General features: G+C 43.1%; 1 protein-coding gene across 1 annotated transcript in view; it reads right to left on the bottom strand.

The window, feature by feature from the left end:
• LOC128453640 (sodium/potassium/calcium exchanger 3) overlaps positions 1-20,855 on the bottom strand; it is a 93,286-nt gene that overhangs the window by 16,681 nt on the left and 55,750 nt on the right. Inside the window, exons 3-6 of the mRNA XM_053436647.1 lie at positions 14,377-14,453; positions 12,242-12,316; positions 12,039-12,123; positions 11,797-11,900 (exon numbers count right to left, since the gene is read on the bottom strand). Coding sequence (XP_053292622.1) covers positions 11,797-11,900; positions 12,039-12,123; positions 12,242-12,316; positions 14,377-14,453 — 341 coding nt within the window. The remainder of the gene's footprint in view (positions 1-11,796; positions 11,901-12,038; positions 12,124-12,241; positions 12,317-14,376; positions 14,454-20,855) is intronic.

Raw genomic sequence — 20,855 nt, 5'->3', positions numbered from 1 at the left:
TGGAGGTGAGAGGGGGTTTCTGGCAGCGCCTTGGTCCTTCCCCGTCATTGAAGTCATCTTTGGGAGTGGAGAAGGAGGGCGTCTGCTCCTAGTTTCGCCAACGGGGTTCAGTGTCTGGTCTCTCAGTGGAGCCTGGAGGAACACGTGGCACAATGTCTCTCATTGCTTCATCCACACATCTCCGTATTTACTCCTCTGTCCCAGGATGCATCCCATGTGTTGGATTTCGGTCACCACATCTATACTCCTGGTACTGATAGGGTTTCCGTCTGTTCCAGCCCCTACTCCTCTGTTGAGAGGGATTCAGGTGCTGAGGTCGAAACTGTTTGTGGGGCTGGTTGAAATCCTCACCCCCTTGGTTTTGTGGGGCGCCCTGTTGGAAGGGTCGCTGTTCCTGGTTCTCTTTGCTGGGGTTCATCTTGGCGTGGGGAAAGTTGTCATCTTTCAGCGCCGGGTCCACATTTAGTTGGATTTGAACTGCCAGAACCACGGTGTCGTCTTCGTTGAACCCTCGGTTGTCTGGGTCGAAGCGATAAATGTCTTTTTTAAGGGGCTCTAGCTGCCGGGTGCAGATTTCCTCTCTTTGAGGGGGTGCTGAGTCATCAGGGTCTTCTGAATTGTGTGTGCCACAGTATTCATCTTTGTGGCCACCATCTCTTGCACCGGGAGTGGAGGACCATCCAGGACGCGACCGTGAGTCATGGTGCGCCCCTGCCTGAGTGGCAGACTGGGAAATCTCCTTCAGCCCTCCAGGACGGATTCCTTCCGTCGTTGTGGTGTGGATCAGCATGGCTCCGTGCAGGATGTGTTCCTTCTGGCTGGAGTGGATGCTGTGTGTCCGCTGGAAAGGCATTTGGAGTGCCTCATAGCGGTCCCAGGTCACTGCACGTCTAGGGGATGAGTCCGGCCCCCCCTTTGGAGTTGAGGGGGTTGGAGCGATCGACTGCTGGGTGTGTCTGGCTCTCCAGAGCAAAGCTTCCTCTGCAAGAGGGTTGCGTAGCTGTGCTCGCAGCTTTTCTCCCAGTGTCTCTGTTCCGTTGGCTCCACCGGGAATGACGTCAGCTCCTGGCCCTGTCATCAGGGATATCAGCTCGAGGGGGGGCAGCTCTGTTTGACTGTGCCCCCCTTTCTGCTGACCTTTGACCTTCGCGTGCAGAGCTTCGTGCTCCTGCACCGCCTGGTCCTGTTCTGTGCGGGTCTCGATGATATGCCGCAGGTGGGAGTTTTTCTCCTGCTCCGCTCGACATGCTGCTTGCATGGCCTGGAGCTCCTTCGCATGTTCTTGGGCCTGCAGCTCGGCTCTCTGCTGGTAGAGGAGTGTCAGTTGACCCAGAGCATGGGGTATTTTTGGATGCGGGCCAGTGGGGTTGATCAGGTGAATGGACAGTTCTTTAATCTTACGATCGCAGGTACTTAAGTCATACTCACTCAACTCACTCACTTCATCACTAGAAAAATTGATCAGACTGGCGACTGTCTCTGACAGGTCGTCTGGTCTTGAGGGAGCCCTGCCCCAGTGTGGTCCATGCTACTCATCTTCTGAGTGCGCAAACACCTGGTGGGCTGCTCAAGCTTGCTTAGATAAAAGCGGACAAAAACTCAATTATAGCATTTCTATAAAAATTTGCTCAGACTGGCGACTGTCTCTGACAGGTCGTCTGGCCTTGAGGGAGCCCTTGCCCCAGGATGGTCCATGCTACTCATCTTCTGAGTGCGAAAAGAGCCTGGTGGGCCGCTCAAGCTTGCTTAGGTTAAAAGCGGATAAAAATTTAATAAACACTACACAAGATGCACAGGTGAGCTTCACTCTGTGTCTATATAGTAGCGCTATGTAGGATAGCTCGATGGCTCAATCCTTAAGACCTAGTTGGTTAACAAACAAGTCTCAACAAAACTAGTCTCTCAAATCTAGTTTGTTTCCTTAAAATTAAAAAGCATGCAGAAAATCTCCTATAAAAATATTACTAACCTACTGAAACGTAGTCAGCAACCAACCATAGCTATACACAACGCCTGCTTAGCAAAGGGAATTAAGAATAAAGAAAATTCAAAAAGAGAAATAAATTTCCAAAATTATTTTTCTCTTAAGAAAATTAATTATAATTATTGTGCATGGAGATGACACAACCACTAATATGCAATAAGAATCCAACCACGGATACACAAGGCAATAGTATACCTGCTTGGCAGAGGTGCAAAGGGATTACAAATAAAAAATTCAAAGAGAAATAAATTTCCAAAATTATTTTTCTCTTTAAGAAATTAATCATAAATATTGTGCATCGCGAATACACAACCACCGATTGCACTCTGCAGCCAACCACAGATACGCAAGGCACGAGTATACCTGTGTTGCAAAGGTGCAGGGAAATTTTAAGGATTAAAAAAAATTATTTGCAGAGAAATAACTTTCAAAATTATTTCTGGATCATTGTACACAGTATTATGATACAGCTGGAGTTAGAATGCCTCACACGGGGGCACCATTTATGTTGTGCAATAGTAGGAGTAGAATTGACGTTGGCTAATTATTAATAATCATGAAATATGATTATTAAAATAACAATTATTTCTTAAAAATAATCAAAAATGATAAAGCTATTAATTAAGAAATGTAACACATTTAATTAGAAATGATACGGTTATCCATTAATAATAGTTAAAATAATTAATGAAAACAATAAAATTATCAATTAAGAATAATACAAATCTGTAATCATTGCTTATTGTCGCGGGGCACCACCCTGGTTACAGGGACCAACGATACAATCTATAAATATCAGTCTCATAATGATAAATGTCAAATCAATAATCTCAATATTTAATATTAATAATTATTTAATTAACAGTGAAGGCTACTAAGTTCGAGCACAGGCAATCATAATCCAGCTGCAATCACATACATATGCACAAATAATCACAGACTACAGATACTTTAATTACAAAAGCATTTATTAAAAAGGGGAAATAAAGTTAATGTTATTCAATGATTCATCATTTTAACAAGCTCCGATATTTCAAAGATAAACACAGCAGCAGCACTTATCACAATTCAGAAAATACATGTAAAACCGGCGGTCTACCTATGCATGTCTGTCTCGGTGTGTGTGTGTGTCTGTGTCAAAGTGTCTCTCTGTGTGTGTGTGTCTATGTGTATGCATGTGAAATAAAGTTAGTGTTATTTAATGATTCATCATTTTAACAAACTCCCATATTTCTTTTTTTTTCAATATTTTATTTATAAATTTTCAATATATAAAACAGGCAATAAGCATATTGTGACAGAAAAAAGACACATTGAACAAGTGTTCATGGACAAACACATATTGTACAGACAGCAAAAAAAACAAAAAAAACAACAGAGAGTACAAAGAGAGAGAGAGACAGAGAAAAATAAATAAATAAATAAATTAAAAAAAAATAAATAAATAAAGGGGACCTGCTCTGAAACAGTACATACAATTATCTACAGAACATACCTGTCATTATATAGAAGTCAAAAACATGAAGTTACGTTGGTAGAAAGGAATGTGAGTGGAGCATGACTATCACTGTTGGGTCATTCTTGACAAATATAAAAAGAAAGGTTGCCAAATCTTATCAAAGGCTGCAGAGCTGAGAGAGACATTGTGTCGGATCCTTTCCATATGCAGCAGACTGGTAGTTTCTGAAAGCCAGGCCTTAAAGGAAGGCGCCTCACCACTCTTCCATAAAGTTAGTATGTTCCTTTTTGCTATGACCATGCCGTATTGTATAGTCCTACGGTGTTCGTTGGTGAGCATAGAAAGGTGCTGGGAGCCACCTAAAATTGCAGTGAATGGATCTGGAGAAATGTTACACTCATATACCTCAGAAAAGCATTTGAAAATATCAGACCAAAACTGGTTCAATTTGGGACAAAACCAAAAGAGATGGCCTAAGGTTCCCTCAGCTGACTGGCATTTCGAGCAGATTGGGGATACAGAGGGGTAGAAAGAATGGAGTTTGGTACAGGAATAATGTAATCTGTGGACAACCTTAAATTGAATAAGTTGGTGCCTTGAATTTATTGAACATTTATGAATATCACCGAGGTAGGATTCCCAGTCATTGTCGCTTATCGACAAGGCTAAGTCTTTCTCCCAAGCCTCCTTTAAGTGCTGGGATGAGGTCGGGTTAAGTGAGGTGAAAAGATCAACAAATCGCGAAGTGAGTTTCTTAGAATCAGGAGGTCGAGTCAAAAGAGTGTATAATTCAATGGGAGCTGGCAACGATTGAAAGTAAGGAATATTTTTGCGGGTGAAATCTCTAATCTGCAGGTAGCGGAAGAAGTGCGTGTCTGACAGTGTATATTTCCCCTTCAGCTGAGCAAAGGTGGCAAAAGTCTTGTTAAGATAAAGGTCCCCAATGGTGGCAATACCTTTATCCCTCCAGAAAAGGAAAGTGTTATCAGACAATGAAGGTGGGAAAGCGTGGTTTCGGTAGAGAGGGGTGTAAGAGGAGATCTCAGGCAGGTTAAATGATTTCCTTATTTGATACCAAATTTTTAAAGAGCTTGTAACTATGAAATTATTTCCAGCAATGGATTTTAAGGGTTGAGCTGAGGAGAAGAGGAGGGCTGGCATAGAACTGACGGGGAGACTTTGTTCAATTGCGAGCCAAGATGGGGTGTGGGCAGTAACATTACCCTGATGTGCGTTTTGCCAATACATTAACGCTCTGCAATTCGCTGCCCAGTAGTAGTGGCAGAAGTCTGGTAAACTGAGGCCACCAGCTGATCTGGGTTTGGTTAAATGTTTTTTAGCAATACGATGCGTTTTGAAACCCCACACGAAAGGTAGAATGAGTGAGTCTAATAATTTAAAAAAGGATTTGGGCAAGAAAACAGGTAGATTCTGGAAGAGATAGAGGAATCTGGGAAGAGTTACCATTTTGATTGCATTGACACGACCTATCAGAGATAATGGTAGCAGTCTCCAGGATTCGATATTCGATTTTAATTTATCAATCATGTCCAGGAAATTCAGTTTATAAATTAACTTGGGGTCTTTAGGGATTGTGGTTCCTAAGTATTTGATTTTGTCTGTTACAATTTTAAATGGCAGGTTTTTAAGGAAAATTGGGTCCAGATCACCTGTAAGGGGCATGAATTCACTTTTATCCAGATTTACAGTGTAGCCAGATATTTCACCAAATTTTTCAATGAGTCTTAATAAAGGGGGGAGGGAGTCTTCTGGGCGGGATAAAAACAAAACTACATCATCCGCGTACAGCGAGATACGGTGGTCGACCCCCCCAAGGATTACTGGGGCAATAGAAGGGTGGTTCCTGATACTGACAGCGAGGGGCTCCATTGCAATAGCGAATAATAATGGGCTGAGGGGGCAGCCCTGCCGGCAAGATCGTTGTAATTTGAAGGTAGGAGATCTGTTGTTGTTAGTGATAACTGAAGCGGTAGGACGAGCGTATAGCATTTTGACCCAGGAGGCAAAGCTCTCCCCCAGACCGAACTCCCTTATTGCAGCCAATATATACGACCACTCAACTTGATCAAACGCCTTTTGGGCATCAAGAGCGAGGACAGCTATTTTAGAATATTTACCAAAACTAGTGTACATAATATTCAACAGACGCCTTACATTAAAAAAAGAAAATCTGCCTGGAATAAATCCAGTCTGATCTTCATGGATTATATCTGCAATGCATTTATTCAGTCTGTTTGCAAGAATTTTAGTGAACACCTTAAGGTCACAGCCCAGGAGGGCAATAGGTCGGTATGAGGAGGGGTCTGTCTGGGTCTTGTCTTTTTTCAAGATCAGAGAGATGTTGGCAGAGTAAAGCGTCTCCGGGAGCAGACCAATTGACATAGAATGATTAAACATTCTTAACATGAAAGGAGCTATAATGTCTAAATATGCTTTATAGAATTCGATGCCAAATCCGTCCGGGCCGGACGCCTTTCCACTAGGAAAAGAGCGGATTGCCTGTTGAACTTCCTCTAATGTTATGTCAGCATTTAAATCTGTTTGTGCAGAGGGACTCAATTTAGGCAGGTGGAGAGTGCGGAGAAATTCAGAGGTATGAGTTGCAGTAGTGGTAGACTTTGAGGTGTAAAGATCTTCATAGAATTCACGGAAACATTCATTAATTTTCTCAGGGTCTGTAGTAGTGGTTCCCGATTTGGTCTTAATTTCATGAATCATTCTGCTAGCCTGGATGTTCCTAAGCTGGCGAGCCAGTAGTTTATCCGGCTTGTCGGCTAGCTCGAAGTGTTTTTGTTTAACTTTTAGTAACATTAAGCTGACTTGGTCAGAAAGGATAGCATTATATTTAGACTTTAATTTGGTTATTTCGACAAGCTTAGAAGGTGAGGCGGTCAATCTGTAGTCTCTTTCTAATAGTTTGAGTTGAGTTGTGACATCAATTAATTCTTTCTTCTTGTCTTTTTTTATTTTAGCCTCATGAGCTATGATATGTCCTCGTATAACAGCTTTAAAAGCCTCCCATAGAGTGGAGTCATTTACCTCGGGTGTATCATTTTCATGAAAATATTCTGTTATTCTGCTGGCTGTTTGCTGGCGAAATTGTATGTTGTTAAGTAGTAAAGGATTGAACCGCCAGTTAAATGCGGTCTTGGTCCCACCAATATTTATTTTTAGTTCAACCGGGCTGTGATCAGAAATTATGATATCATGACATTTGGAGGAAATTATATCTGAGGTCAAAGTGGCGTCAGTCAAAAAGTAGTCAATTCTCGTATACGACTTATGTATGCTTGAGAAGAAGGAAAAGTCCCTATCGTTTGGGTGTTGCAGCCTCCAAATGTCAAGAAGGTTCATTGACTTAATTATATTATTCAGCGCAATACTGGCATTAGAGAGACTGGTGGGGCGAGAGGAGAGTCTATCAAGAGAGCAGTCCAATACCGTATTAAAATCACCACCCGCGATTAAATGAGTGGATGATAAATCTGGAATAAGGTTGAAGACTTTCCTAAAAAAACCAGGGTCGTCAAAGTTAGGTGCGTAAATATTCAGAAAGGTTACATGCCGTGACAGAATGCGGCCTGTTACTATTAAATAGCGGCCGTTAGGGTCAGAGACAGTGGAAATATGTTCAAATGGAACGGTCCGTCTGATTAATATGGCTACACCTCTGGCCTTAGAGGAGAAAGTTGACTGATATATCTGAGAAATCCAAGCACATCTCAACCTCCATTGCTCATTATGTTTAATATGCGTTTCTTGCATAAAAATAATATCTCCTGACAAAGACTTTAAATGGGAGAAGACTTTGCCTCTCTTCAAGTTACTCTGCAAACCCCTGACATTCCAGCTAAGTAGTGTTAAACTGCCACCTTGTGGCGGAGCAGGAGAGTTGTCAATGATCACAGAAGGATAGTAGATGTATGACGACGTAACATATCGAAAGGCATAATAGGTATGGTACATTTAAGAAGAGCAGGCGAAAAAAGGGAAAACGAGAAGACATACAGACTAAACCCCCCCCCCTGTCCACCCCACCAAACGAGGTGGAACAAGAAAAACATAAGCACTGAGAAACGGCTAAACACTGCAAGAAACCGTCGAACTAGAATAATACTCCTTGCTAAAGCAGAGAACATGATTCGCTAATCAATAGACCGGTAGCCCCGTCCACACAAGTAAACGAAAAACACTCATATATTTAGCGGTTAAATAACACTCAATTCTTAGTGTGACTGAGAAACTGAAACGGGTACCACTAAAATGTCTTACGTGGGTGTCTGGGAGCGGCAGCAGGATGAATAAGTTCCCCGGGCGGGGATAGAGCTCACACCGGAGCGGCGGGGGATGTAATACATTTGTCTATGAAAGACTCGGCATCCGTGGCATCCTGAAATATTTTCTGCTCCGTGCCGTGATTGAAGATCAGTCTGGCGGGGAAGAGGAGACCGTGTTTGATCCCGGCGTCCCTCAGTTTCTTTTTTGCCCCGGCAAAGGCGCGGCGTTGTTCGGTGACTTCAGGTGAAAAGTCTGGGTATACGCTGATTCGGGCGCCGTTGAAGGTCAGGGGAGCCTGCAGGCGGGCAAGCTTAAGGATTTTTTCCTTCTCCGGAGGGTGATGAATCTTAGCGATCATGGTGCGTGGACGGCCGGCTGAGGGTGGACCGATGCGGTGCGCCCGGTCAACTTTGAGTCCACTTGAGAAATGATTGGTCCCGAGGAGCTGCGGCAGGAACTCAGCGAGAAACTGAGTCGGGTTGCCTTTCTCAACTTTTTCCGGTAGCCCAGTAACTTTAATATTGCAGCGTCTAGATCGGTTCTCGAGGTCTATTAGCTTACGTTTAGTGGACTTGTTGGTTTCCAATAGCTCCGTGCACCGTTTCTCCAGGGCTGCGATGCGGGACTCGTGGTCGTTAGCAAAACCCTCCAAGTCGGAGATGCGTGCCGTGTGGTCCGCCAGGGAAGTCTGAACTTGTTGAAGGTTAGAATCAAGCGCGTTGAATCTGGCGTTCATGTCATTGTCCAGTTTCCCAATAGCCGCCAAGACGCTAGCCAGCGTGGGTTGTGACGTTGAAGGATCATCGGTGTTAGCAGCGGAGCCTGGGCTGTTAGCCGGGCTTAGCTCAGGGCTAACGGCACCAACCTTTTCCATAGTAGGAACGGTTTTGCCGCTTTTCTTTGGGTTCGCGTTCGGATGCGAAGGTTTCTCCTTAGGTTTGTTTCTGCTGGGTCCGCTCATATTTCTGAAAGTGTTGATTTTAGCAAATATTTAGCGAGAGTGTGGAGGAGCCACTCGAAAACAGGACTACTCCATGCAGTGCTCACTAGCGCCCCCCCAAACTCCCATATTTCAAAGATAACAACAGCAGCCGCTTATCACAATTTAGAAAAACACATGTATTCATCTATGTGTATTTGTGTGTGTGTATCTGTGTCAAAGTGTCTCTGTGTGTGTGTGTCTATGTATATGCATGTGAAATAAAGTTAGTGTTATTTAATGATTCATCATTTTAACAAACTCCCATATTTCAAAGATAACAACAGCAGCCGCTTATCACAATTTAGAAAAACACATGTATTCATCTATGTGTATCTGTGTGTGTATCTGTCTGTGTCTATCAATGTGTCTCTGTGTCTGTGTGGGTGTGTCTGTGTGTGTGTGTGTGGGTGTGTGAGAGAGCGAGAGAGAGAGAGAAAAAGAAAGGGGGCGTGGCGATGACGCAGTCACTTGGTGACGTCACATCTAAGATGGCCGATCATGATTCATGGAACCAAGGCCTAAAAACTCTCAAAATGGCGGATTGACTACAAAACAAGATGGCGGAGCCATTATGAATTTAGAGCCAGAATGGGAGGAGAGGGAGAGAGGAGGCGTGGCAATAATAGATTCAAAATGGTGGTTTAACTTGCGTTATTCAAAATGGAGTCTATGTTAATGACACCATGTGGCCGGAGCTCACACTGGTGGTCGTCACATGAATTACACCAAGGGATTTTCAGACAAAGAGAATTCTTTGTCTCTGCTTTGGCGTTCGGCCGCATGGCTTCCAGATGTGTCCAGCCTCTCTGAATATAGATTTAACTATGTTACATGAACTGTATTCTAAATACAGATCGGATGTATGTATAGGTCGGTTTAGAAGGAGAGAGAGAGAGAGAGAGAGCACTCAGAGAGCAAAGCTCTTAAAAGCACCGTCAGAGACAAGTTACATTTACTTTACCACTCAGCACCCAAGTGGCGTTGTGTGCTGAGGTTTGACCGGTAAAGTCTCTTTAAAGTTGTTCAAACGGTCACAATGAGCTGGAGACGCTGCTCACGGCGCTTAAAAACTGTGGCACAAGGCCGTAACCGGAAACCGGAAGTGGCGAATCGCCGCTAAACATTAGAGACTCGGCGGTCTCATACAAAACAAATACATTCAAGTATTAAAACAATACGCTACGTATTAGATTAACATCTGCCCAGACAATAAAGCCTCTTACTGTGACCTCCGCGGTGTTGCTTGCGCGTGGGGCGCGGATTTCCGGGAGTCCAGTGAATGTCTCGTTAAACCCCAGGATGCGTGCGAACGGGCGGATTCCTGGAAAACAAAATCAGTGTCCTGGCCTCTTAAGCGGTGCTCCGGTGGGTCTCGTGGTTGCAACGGAGATCAGCGCTGGGCCGAATCGAGCGAACTTCTCTTGCTCTTGGAATGGAATTCAGCTTCGTCTCTTCTGCAGGGATGAACAGCGGTAACGCCGCTGTGGATTTGGAAAGAAAGTCTGTGATGCTCGACCGGCGAGCGAGTTCCTGTGCGCGGCCTCTTCAAGTTAAAATAACAAAAGTCCTTTTGAAAATAAAAACGTCGACTGAATAAAGAAATAAAAGAAATGAAAATAAAATAACTCTGGTTGATAAACTAAAAGTTAAGGTTGCCCCCGTTAGCAACTGAATCAGCTGGGAGGCCCTGAAGGGGGCCTGGTGTTGTCTTCAGAGCAGGGTAAAAATGGCTGCGATTATTGGGGTTCATGGGCTTTTAAATTACCTGAGAGGTCCTCCTCCTTGAGGAGTTGGTCATAGGATGATGCTGGCTTTAAGCCAATTGAGTGTCAGAGCTGGACCTGAGTGGGCTGGGCTTGGAAATCAGCGGGGGTTCCAAGGCATTCCCAGAACATTTTTCCACCACCAGGGGGAGATTCTTGAGCCTGCAGGAGGATGTTTTCCCACCCAAAGTTTAACAACCCTTTGTTCCTCTCGGCTCCAGTGTCTGGTGGCACCCCGCTGGGCTCTGGCCCAACAGCGTTGTTCAGGAGAACTACTAGGAAGCCAAGGAACTCAGTCTCCCAGAATGTAGCATATCCCTTTGTTTCGGACAACTTCACAGAGAGGTGTGAAAAAGCCACAAAAGTCAACTCCAATTGGTCACTCTGGCCCCATGCCCTGTGAGGTCACCGGGCCAATATAAAGCCAGGTCTCCCCCTTCTTCTCTCTCTTTCTACAATCCCTCCAAGGAGAGCAGGCTGTCCAGCCTCTGTTCTCCTGCATCGCTGAGGGGGAACCCGGGCATTTTCTCTTTGCATCCAAATCTATGAGAGCACCGCAAAGGTCTAGCTTCCAGCTCATCTTCTCAAGGAAACCTCCTCTCAAATCAAGCTCTACAAACTCCTAGTAGCAACACGATGTCCTGCAGGAGAACTTCAACCGGCAACTGAGCCCCACAGCTCAACAGGACCGTGAAGGCAGAAACCTTACCACCAGCCCGGAGACTTCACAGAAATGCGAACTGCAACTTCATTTTCCCCTTTCCAAGGATCGGTAACAAATCTGGGCTTAATAATTATACTAGGCTTAGTAAGACTGTTTATTTTATTCTGTGTGACGTTTATGTATTGTGATTACAATTTGAATGAAACATTTACACAGACACACGCATATCTCTACACCTAGTTATCTCCTCCCTCACTTCAGAAGAAAAGGGGGGGGGGGGCACCCTGATTTACATAGGCAGGCACACACACACTCACTGTGTTTTTATACTTTATTATATTCATAATAAATGTTTTTCTTTCAGAAATGTCCTTTCATTAATGTTGCATAAGTGAATTTTGCCAACCTCTACACTGTCAAGAACTCCATAACCATAATAGTAAATATTGAGATTTCTAATTGAACTAGATCTAAATGAGACTGATCTTAATCAATAAATTGGCTATCTTTTCCCTTCCTTTGAAGGGTGGTGCCCCGAGGTAACTTTAACCAACTAAAGTTAATATTTTAAATATTAATGTTTTATATTTTATTTTGATATAACTCAACAAATGTAACTGAAATGTAATTGGTTGTGTACCTTACCTTAGCAGTGAATATTCCACACACTCCAATAATGCAAAGAATGTTGAAGACAGCTGAGCCCACGATGGTGCCAACCCCGACATCACCTTTAGTGATGAACACTCCTGTACACCAGAGACACAATTACTGATGATCACATATTGCAGACAATCTGTTCACACTGTAAATCCTTTCTGGTTTTGAAGTTGTGAATTTGTCTGTTTGTCCATAAATGTGTTAGTCTCTGTGTGTGTTTTTCTCACCAATGACGGAGGTGAACAGTTCAGGAGCTGAACTGCCTGCTGCCATGAAGGTAGCTCCTGCAACATCCTCACTAAGTTGAAGACGCTAATGATAATAAGAAAGAAAAAAAGAAAGCAACCCTTCATAATAGAAATCCATAATAAACATAAATAAGAGAATTGTGTGTTAATGTAAGCTTAGTAGAATCCCAGTGGCATCTTACCTCACATAACTTCTCTAGTGAAGGGACAAAGTAGTCGTCACACACCAGGGCAAGGGCATAGAACATGTAGACTGCCTGCAGAGGCCAAAACACACACACACACACACACACACACACACACAGACGTACACACGCACCCATACAGAGAGAGAGAGAGAGAGAGAGAGAGAGAGAGAGAGAGAGCAGTTAGCAACAACTGGTTATGTGTATCTATAGTGCACAGTGAAGTTAGAAAACGTTGCATTGTTTATCTGCAGTAAAAGCTTTTTGGGACAATTTGTTCATAAAATGAGTAGTACTCTCCATATTTTTCTCGTGTTTATTACTTTTACTTGGTAGACAAATTACAAAAACAGAGGTGATTATATGAATTGCTGTTGCCATGATTGAGGTCAGCATCCACACTCCTGTGAATGTATGTCAGTCCAATATGGGGACATAAAGTATAATCTAAATATTAAAACTATCTGATTGCGATTTTGACTCACGTTTTGACCCAGATGTCGAACACTGCTGTAGTTAATCCAGGGATGTAGAAGGCACACTGCCCACCCACACTGACTGCTACAGAGCGCTGATAAAATGTTTATTCAGGCTTTATTTATATTGAATGTATTATTGAATTGAATGTACAAATTAAACCAAAATTCGAGACATTATGAAAATAAGATATGTAAGCCGAAGACCGAAATTTGTGGAATCAGTAGGTAAGATAAAGTGTCCAACCTATATTTGTATATTTGCTCAACATTTGCTAAACACTTTCACTATCACTCGTAATTTACCGTCAGTGAAACATGAAACTTCCTGCACAGATGTTTCACATTATTAGCCCTAGAGCATCTCAAAGGACATCATCAACCACCGTCCTGGTTGGTTATATAAAAAAAAAATATGTATCTCTAAAAGTCAGAGCAGCAGAGTGGTAAGTATGATATGACTCTGTTGTTGTATTAACAAAATCCGTGTTCTGTAATCAAAGATGATGCTGATAAACCTTTCATCAACAAAGTTGGCCATTGTTACAATTACTGGCTATTATTTGACCATTTTCTTTAGCTCACAATGCAAACTGTACATATGCAGCAGCTTACAACCTGTGTTAAGTGGTGGTGCAATAAAAGGATCTGAGGAAACCAGGGTGGTACAGCGCAAACCGTCATTGACCTCAGCCTCATCCTCTTTCTCATCATCTCAATATTAGACTTTGGACATCTACATTTCATTATTATGTTTAATTAGCAATAAATGACTATTAGGTAACCTAACAATCTTATTGTATTTATTTTCTGGATGCCAGGCTGGGTGAGTATCATGTGCACTGAGTAGCTGCACTATAACAAGTATTACAGACACATCTTAGCACTGATGAAGCCCATTGGAGGGAATATCAGCAGTGTTTATTTTCTTGATGATTTTCTGAACAATGTTTTTCTATCAATTTCATAACATCCTTTGAGGGCCATAGTAAATAAATGTTTATAATTAACGCGTAAATCACACCAGGGCACAACTTTTATAACATTGGTTGCACTGGTGCACCGAACCATTTCAAGTAGGTGCAACAAGCATTTTACTGTGCTTTTTTGGGATCCAATAAAAACACCTATTAAATATTTTCTCGACAGCCATTTGTAATTTCTTAATTACGGCTGGGTTATTTCCTAAATTGATTCAATTCCGATTCACAAGTTCTGGATTCAATTTAATATTGTATAGGTTCAGGATATTTCATTGTGCAATACTAATTTAGCTTGGATATGTGCAGGGAAACCATTAATTATTACAAATATTAGGGTAGGCCTCTCACGATAACGTATTTTGTTGGACGTTATATTGTCCTAGGAAATATTGTGATGAATGATATTATTGTCATCCTTTTGAAACCATTTTATACCACTGATAATGCAATTTCATTATTATGCAAGCAGGCTACACCCTTTCAAAGAGCAACTAACTCTTACTCTTACTTAAGTATAATCAGTCTGACATTTCAATAAGATAAAAAATATTATACAGAGGAGAGGAGAGAGGGACTAGTTAAATGTTAAAGGCGCAAATGAATCTTCACAAATTAAGATACCAAGGGCTTCTTTTGAAAAGTGTTTATACAAACTGATCCAGGTGACACTCACACAGAGGACATGCAGGCCAACTGCTCCTTCAGCTCGCTCCTGGAAGGTGAAGTAATCCCTTGGGAACTCGTGGATTGCTGAAGAGAAACAAAGAGATGAATGCTGTTGCAGTGAAAGGAGATAAAAAATTAAATATTAAATATCGACTCCAGGTGAGGGAATATACGCTAAGGATGGAATCGTCTATTGACCAAAGAAGTCAAAAAAATACAATGAAGGTGGCAAGCATAGTCAAGACACGAAAAGCAAACTCAACACAGTAGCAGTTAATATAAAGATACAGTCGTATAGTGACCAACAGTGCCTTAAAATATTTCTTTTAGCAAAATGAATCACAAATCAAGCGACAAAAAACAGAGCAAGGGACAAATATTCTGGGAAGACTTTTTGGTTTTGTAGGTTGTGAAATCATTAGCTGTTTTTCAATCAGAGGCCCAACCGAAATGAGGCCGTCTGGTCTTCCTATTGTGTCCCTAGCTTCTGCCACCCTTACAGCCGTTGCCTTGCAACAAAGCTAGCGGCGAAAACGTTCTTTGGTTGTTAAAAAACATTGAGGCCTGATCTTACACCTGATCTAATGTTTGTGCAAGGTAAACTTTCCAGTCAGCACCCACGCTGACGCTGATGTGCGAGGGAAGGCATAAGTGAAGGAAATGTTGATAACATTAAGCAAGAGGGATGTTGCTGCTTACAAACTCAGGCCTTAAATTCACTTCATTACACCGAAGCAAACAGCTGGGAATCACTGAAGACAGCAGTTTACCCTGGCCTTTGACCTTGCTTGTCATTTTCAGCATGACAAGCTTTCAAGCTGTCAAATGATGAGAACAACATCAGTCGGGGCTGTTCAGAACTAAAAAACTAAATGTTTTTACTCAGAAGTGAATCACATACAGCTCTCTTGGAGCGTGAGCTAAACCTGCACACACAGGCAGATACATTTATGTTGAACAACTCAAGTATAAAAAAACAAAGGAGGAGTCACACCCAAAGTCCAGTGTTGCATACATTACGTTTAGAGTGCAGCAGAGTGACATAACACTTTGATACCACTCCGTCCTTGATCCAACAGAGGTGACACTGCGAATCCATCATTGTCTGACAGCAGTGACAAATCACAACATGCCAAAATATGCCACAAATTCATTCATAGCTGTCATGTGTTTCCTGTTGCATATGAGTCTGCTCATGAGTGGCCAGGTTAAAAATAGCCTCAGCCCAGTGTGACTGTGTGTGAGTTTGGGCTTTGCTCGGCTTGATCTGTGCATGTGCTGTCTGTGCAGTAAGGATGTGTGTTTGTGTACTTGCCCGCTGTATGTTTATTTGCTGTGTGTGTGTGTGTGTGTGTGTGTGTGTGTGTGTGTGTCGGTGTGCAAGTGCGTGTGTATCATGAAGGCGACCCAATGTGCAGTGACATTCTCTCTCTCAACAGCCGAGAGCTTGTGAGTCAGGCGGCCTCAGCCTCAGCCTGTCCTGAGTGCCACAAACAGCCTGTCTGCTCAAAGGAAGTGACATCAGCACGGAGAAAAGATGGACAAGATGCCTAACTGCCACTGAAAAAACGAGGTCATTCTTGGACAACCAGAAAAGGAAGGTTAACTGTGAATGAAACAGGGAGGCCTTTCTTTGTATTCTCTTCTGTTATGATGAAGCCCTAAGAAGTCATGAATTGGCCATGTTGACAGCTGATCATCTTAAACCATTGCAACCTCAAGAAGGAAAGGTATATTTTTTTAAAACAATATAAATCCAAATATCAATTTGACACCCCAAAATAAAAGTTTTGAATTGTTCAGGATATTAAAGGTGTTATACACACATTACAAATAACCATGATATGCACAACAGATGTGTTGGTATATGGTTATGTTGTTGGACTCTTGATGTTATGTGCTTTATAAGGTTGGGAACGAAAACTCGGTTCCAAATTATAACTGAAAGTACCGGGTACCTGTAAAAAAAAAAGAAGAGGAATTTCAGAGCGCACCTGGTGGATGGTCTCATTTCTAAGCGGCCCTGCTCCCCACGCTACTGCACTACCAGGCAACACCACACTCCACTACTGGCAGCTCTCCATACCTTTTATCATGGGGCGCGAACTGCAACTACAGCTCCAGCAGCAGCTCCCCAACAGAGCAGCAAGGTCGCGGAATGTCAGCGTGTCCTGCAACACCAGTTTGACAAGAGACGGAGGGTGAGAGCACCTCCCTTCACAGTACTGGACTGGGTCTGGGTTCGCCGAACCAGTCAGACCCAAAAACGACTCTCTTTTGGTCTGCGCCAATAAAGATCACCGATCAGCTGGGGCCATATGAAACAGGCACCACGACTGGTGTGTATGAGCCACACCAGTCGTGGCTGTAGTGACTGCAGCATGCACGACAGTTTGTCGACAGGCACGGCAGTTTTCGGCAGGCTGCCAGAACGTTTTTTTTGTTGTTGTTCTGAGAGAGCTGTCGAAGTTGTGTGCGTTACAATAAAGCTAACTGTGTGTACTAAAGTTGCGGAGTGGCTAACTCTGTGTGGGGATCAACCAACCAGCACAAACAGTTCACTCGGCTTGCAAAAAGCACAAAAAATGTCTACTTTTTTCTTTGGTCTCAGTATTGGCACTGGATCTAGCATAGCATAATGGAACACTGGTATTTCATGTCAACAGATCTGAGTGGGTGTGTTTACATCGGGCATTAGAGTGTGGCCCCACATGCGTCTGGTAATCAGATCTTAGATCGTATCTCACCTCCCTGCTGTACAAACTAACACGTAGGTCATTTCTTTTCACGAAGACACAGTTATGTCGTTTTACCCAGTCTGAGTACACAAGGGGGCCACATCAGGCAGCAGTCCTGATAAACTGAAGAAATTGACATGACTGGTGGAGTCTCTGGCCCAATCTCATGCATCCAAAGAGAGGTTGATAAAAAAAAGTCCACCCGCCAAGAACAGAGATGGGGGAGCAAGCAGCACGAGTTCACATTGATCCATGCACATGTGGGATATTTGAGGAAAGCATGGGAGAGCAAAATTGTACACTGTGTCAATGATGATGATGATGATGATGATGATGAAGAGTACGGGGGACATCTAAGGGCCTGTCAAGCCAGGCAGCAAACTGGGCCAGCACCTCCACAGACGGCGTCATACAGACGCAGTGACCCATAGACATTTCTGAGGCAGAAAAGATTATGAAAAGGTCAAAGAGGGCATCCTTGCTAAATATGGAAATCAGTCATTACCTACAGGAGAAGATTTCATTCAATGGACATTAATCAGGGGTGAAACTCCACCTGAATTGTATGTATGTTTAACAAATTGGTCAAACCAGAGGCCTCCACAGTGAAAGATATTTTCTGAAAACAGTTTTTGAGGATGGTGGGCACAGAACTGGAAGTCTGGATTTGTGAACGTGACTCAAAGTCGGCAGAGGAAGCTGCCATCCTTGCAGAGGTTTTCCTGTCAGAACGGGGAGCAGAAGATCCACCTATGACCGTGACAGCCACTACACCGGGCATGGTAAGTCCAATAGGGGTGAAAGGGGTAGTCAAGCTCAGGTTAGACTTTTTTCCAGTGGCGGGCAATTCTCTTATAGTAAACCACACACAAATAAAAAGCCATTTTCTAGCTATAGGCAAGGCACAAGTTGCTACCAGTGCAACGACATAAGTCACACTCAGTATACATGACCTGCAAATAGACAGAGTAAGTCTACCCTTTTGTGTGCAGTTCCCAGACCCACTCACCCAGACCAAGATCCAAGACGTACTCACCCACCCCACGTCCATGACATACACATTTTATCAGTTTTATTAAATGGACAGCGTACAAAGGCTCTCTTAGAATCGGTCAGTTTCTGTCTGTTGCTGGAGGAGAGACAGGTTGAGAGACAGGGCAAGGCAGGCTGATTGCTAGCTATATAGTTAAAACGAAGAAATGTATAAGCATCAGGGGAAGTTGCGGCCTTAGCTTTGCCAGGGAGCCTTACACACAAGGTCATGAAGCTAGGTCACTCTATCCCTTGGGCAAGCCACCTGATCCCAAAAATCCCTTAGAAGCATTGCGAGTATATTTGTTTGGCCACGCTTGTATACCCAGTTAAAGGATTTTTGTCCTTCATATGAGATATGTCAATTAACTTCACCTAGGGTAGTAGCCCGTGCAAAGCTTCAGGTATTACCTGTCATTGAGACCCCATTTGACAGGATAGGCATAGATGCATTGGGGCCCCTTCAGAGAAGATCCCCAGGAAATAGATACATCTGGGTAATTTGTGATTATGCCACCCGACACCCAGAAGCCTTTCACCTCAGATCTGTTAAGGCAAGAAAGGTTGCGAATTGTATTTTTCAGTTGTTTTCACAGGTAGACACACCTAGGGAGATCCTCACAGACTGTGGTACAAACTTCCTATCCAAATTGCTGCAGCAAGTCTATCAGTCGTTAGGGGTTAATGGTATTAGGACCACCCTATTCCACCCAGAAGGTGTTGCTGTTGCTCCCAATCAATGACAAAATGTTTGTCCAGAACAAGGTACACATGAAGGCAGATGCTGCCCCCAATCGAAGGTGCTACAGGATCCCAGAATGGTTGGGGAAGAGATTGAGCTGGGAATGTGGCAGCCAGGAATAATTGAAGCTTCAAATACTGAGTGGTGCAGCCCCATTGTGTTGGTCCCAAAGAAAGATGGTTCGCTCAGGTTGTGTATTGACTTCAGTTACCTCAATACAGTCTCCAGGTTCGAATCCTATCCAATTTCCTGCATTTATGAGTTGCTGGACAAAGAGTGGGGAAGACTAACTTCATCACCACCCTTGACCTGAGCAAGGGGTTCTGGCAGTTGGCCCTGTCAACTGAAACCATGAGCTGACAGCATTTAAAGTACCCTATGGTAGGGCTGGGCGATATGGAATTTTTTTTTATCACAATATGTTTTTCCATATTGATCGATCTCGATTCTTATCACGATATGTCGTTTTTGCAGATGCTGCCAGTGTGAGGGGCATCCTGAAGCTTGAAGAAACAAGAAATTCACTGAAACTTTACAATAAAGTTTATTAACATTAAAAAAAAAAGTATACTCCAATAATGAGCACAAAATGTATTGTGAAGGTCTTCATGCTTCCATTGATCAAGAGAGCAGCAGGGCCCATAACTAGCAAAAGAAAATTCAGAGCAGCGCTCTTAGCTCATACAGAGTCTTATATGCTTAGTGCAAACTAAGTGACTGGTCACTTTTCACTATATTTCACATTTTTGGATTAAAAAATTACAACTTAACTTAAAAAAAACAAGTAAACATGTGGGTCACACCCTTTGACACATTCAAGTGCTAAACTGTGAGACAAAATAAATGTAAAAAACTAAACCACTATAATATTATACTGGTTTACCTCCCAGAGATTTTTTTGAGGTATTGAAAAATGCAAAAATAAAAATATTTTAAACTAGTTAGGTAGGTTGTGCAAACTAACAGCTGTGACAACTATCACATCAAATTGCTTTGGCTGGACAGTGAACATCTCAAGTGCAAAAAGAGTAAACATGGCCCTGGCACAAATACTACCTGAAATATGAAGGTAGATCTCTGAAAATGTTTTATAAGTAGAATGAAATCTGAGCCAAAATTACACAACATGTAAACATAGTAAACCATTCATAGTTATTCTTGTGCACTTGTGCACTAGTGAACATCATTTACCCCATTACAGTTTTTTTGCAAGAAAGACAAGTCTGTACACCACGTCTGGCTTTAAAGTTGCTCTATGGCAGGACACAATATTGCCACTTGTACTAAAAGCACGCTCCGAGGGCAGGAATACAGAGGTACCGCTTTGCCAGGGGGTTGCTCTCACTGTCTGCTTCTGGAACTAGCAGGTAACTGTTCAGTTCAGCCTCAACATCCTGCTCATCTGTTAGACTAGAGGTAGAAACAGAGTAAGACTTCTTGAAAAAGCTGCCCAGTGTCTTCTTCTGCATTTTGGCTGGTGGAGCTGAAGCTGCAGCATCTGCCCTGCCTCCGCCCAATCTGGATGTGAGAGTAGATTGCGTTGTGCTCCGACAGTTACCCAGGATCTGTGCCACAGCTCTGGATTTCACAGCCTCTACCTTGTCATCTTGGATGTAGCGGGTCTTGAACCGAGGATCAACAAGGGATGCCATGTTAAGGAGGTCATCAGTGGCAGCATCATCATATTTTTCATTCAAATAGGTGGTGATAGTGGTTTTGATGGCCTGTGTCATCCTCTCCTGGCTTCAAGACCTCCTTATTGAAGGGCTGCAGGACAGGTTTCACACAAGAGACACTGACATGTGCTTCACCAGAGAGGGCATCGGTGAACTCAACAAGTGGATTAAGGGCCTTGTGGATGGACTCCAAGACCTTGATGTCTTGCCATGAGGGAGCCAGGTGCCTTGTTTTTCTATCAGCAGATAAAACCTTTGAAATGGCCTTCTCCTGCTCCAGTACTCGTGCTATCATTGC

Source organism: Pleuronectes platessa, chromosome 12, assembly GCF_947347685.1.
Source record: "Pleuronectes platessa chromosome 12, fPlePla1.1, whole genome shotgun sequence".
In the NCBI taxonomy this organism is placed as follows: Eukaryota; Metazoa; Chordata; class Actinopteri; order Pleuronectiformes; family Pleuronectidae; genus Pleuronectes; species Pleuronectes platessa.
Note: the sequence above shows the minus strand (reverse complement) of the source record. Positions and strands in the feature narration are given on the sequence as shown.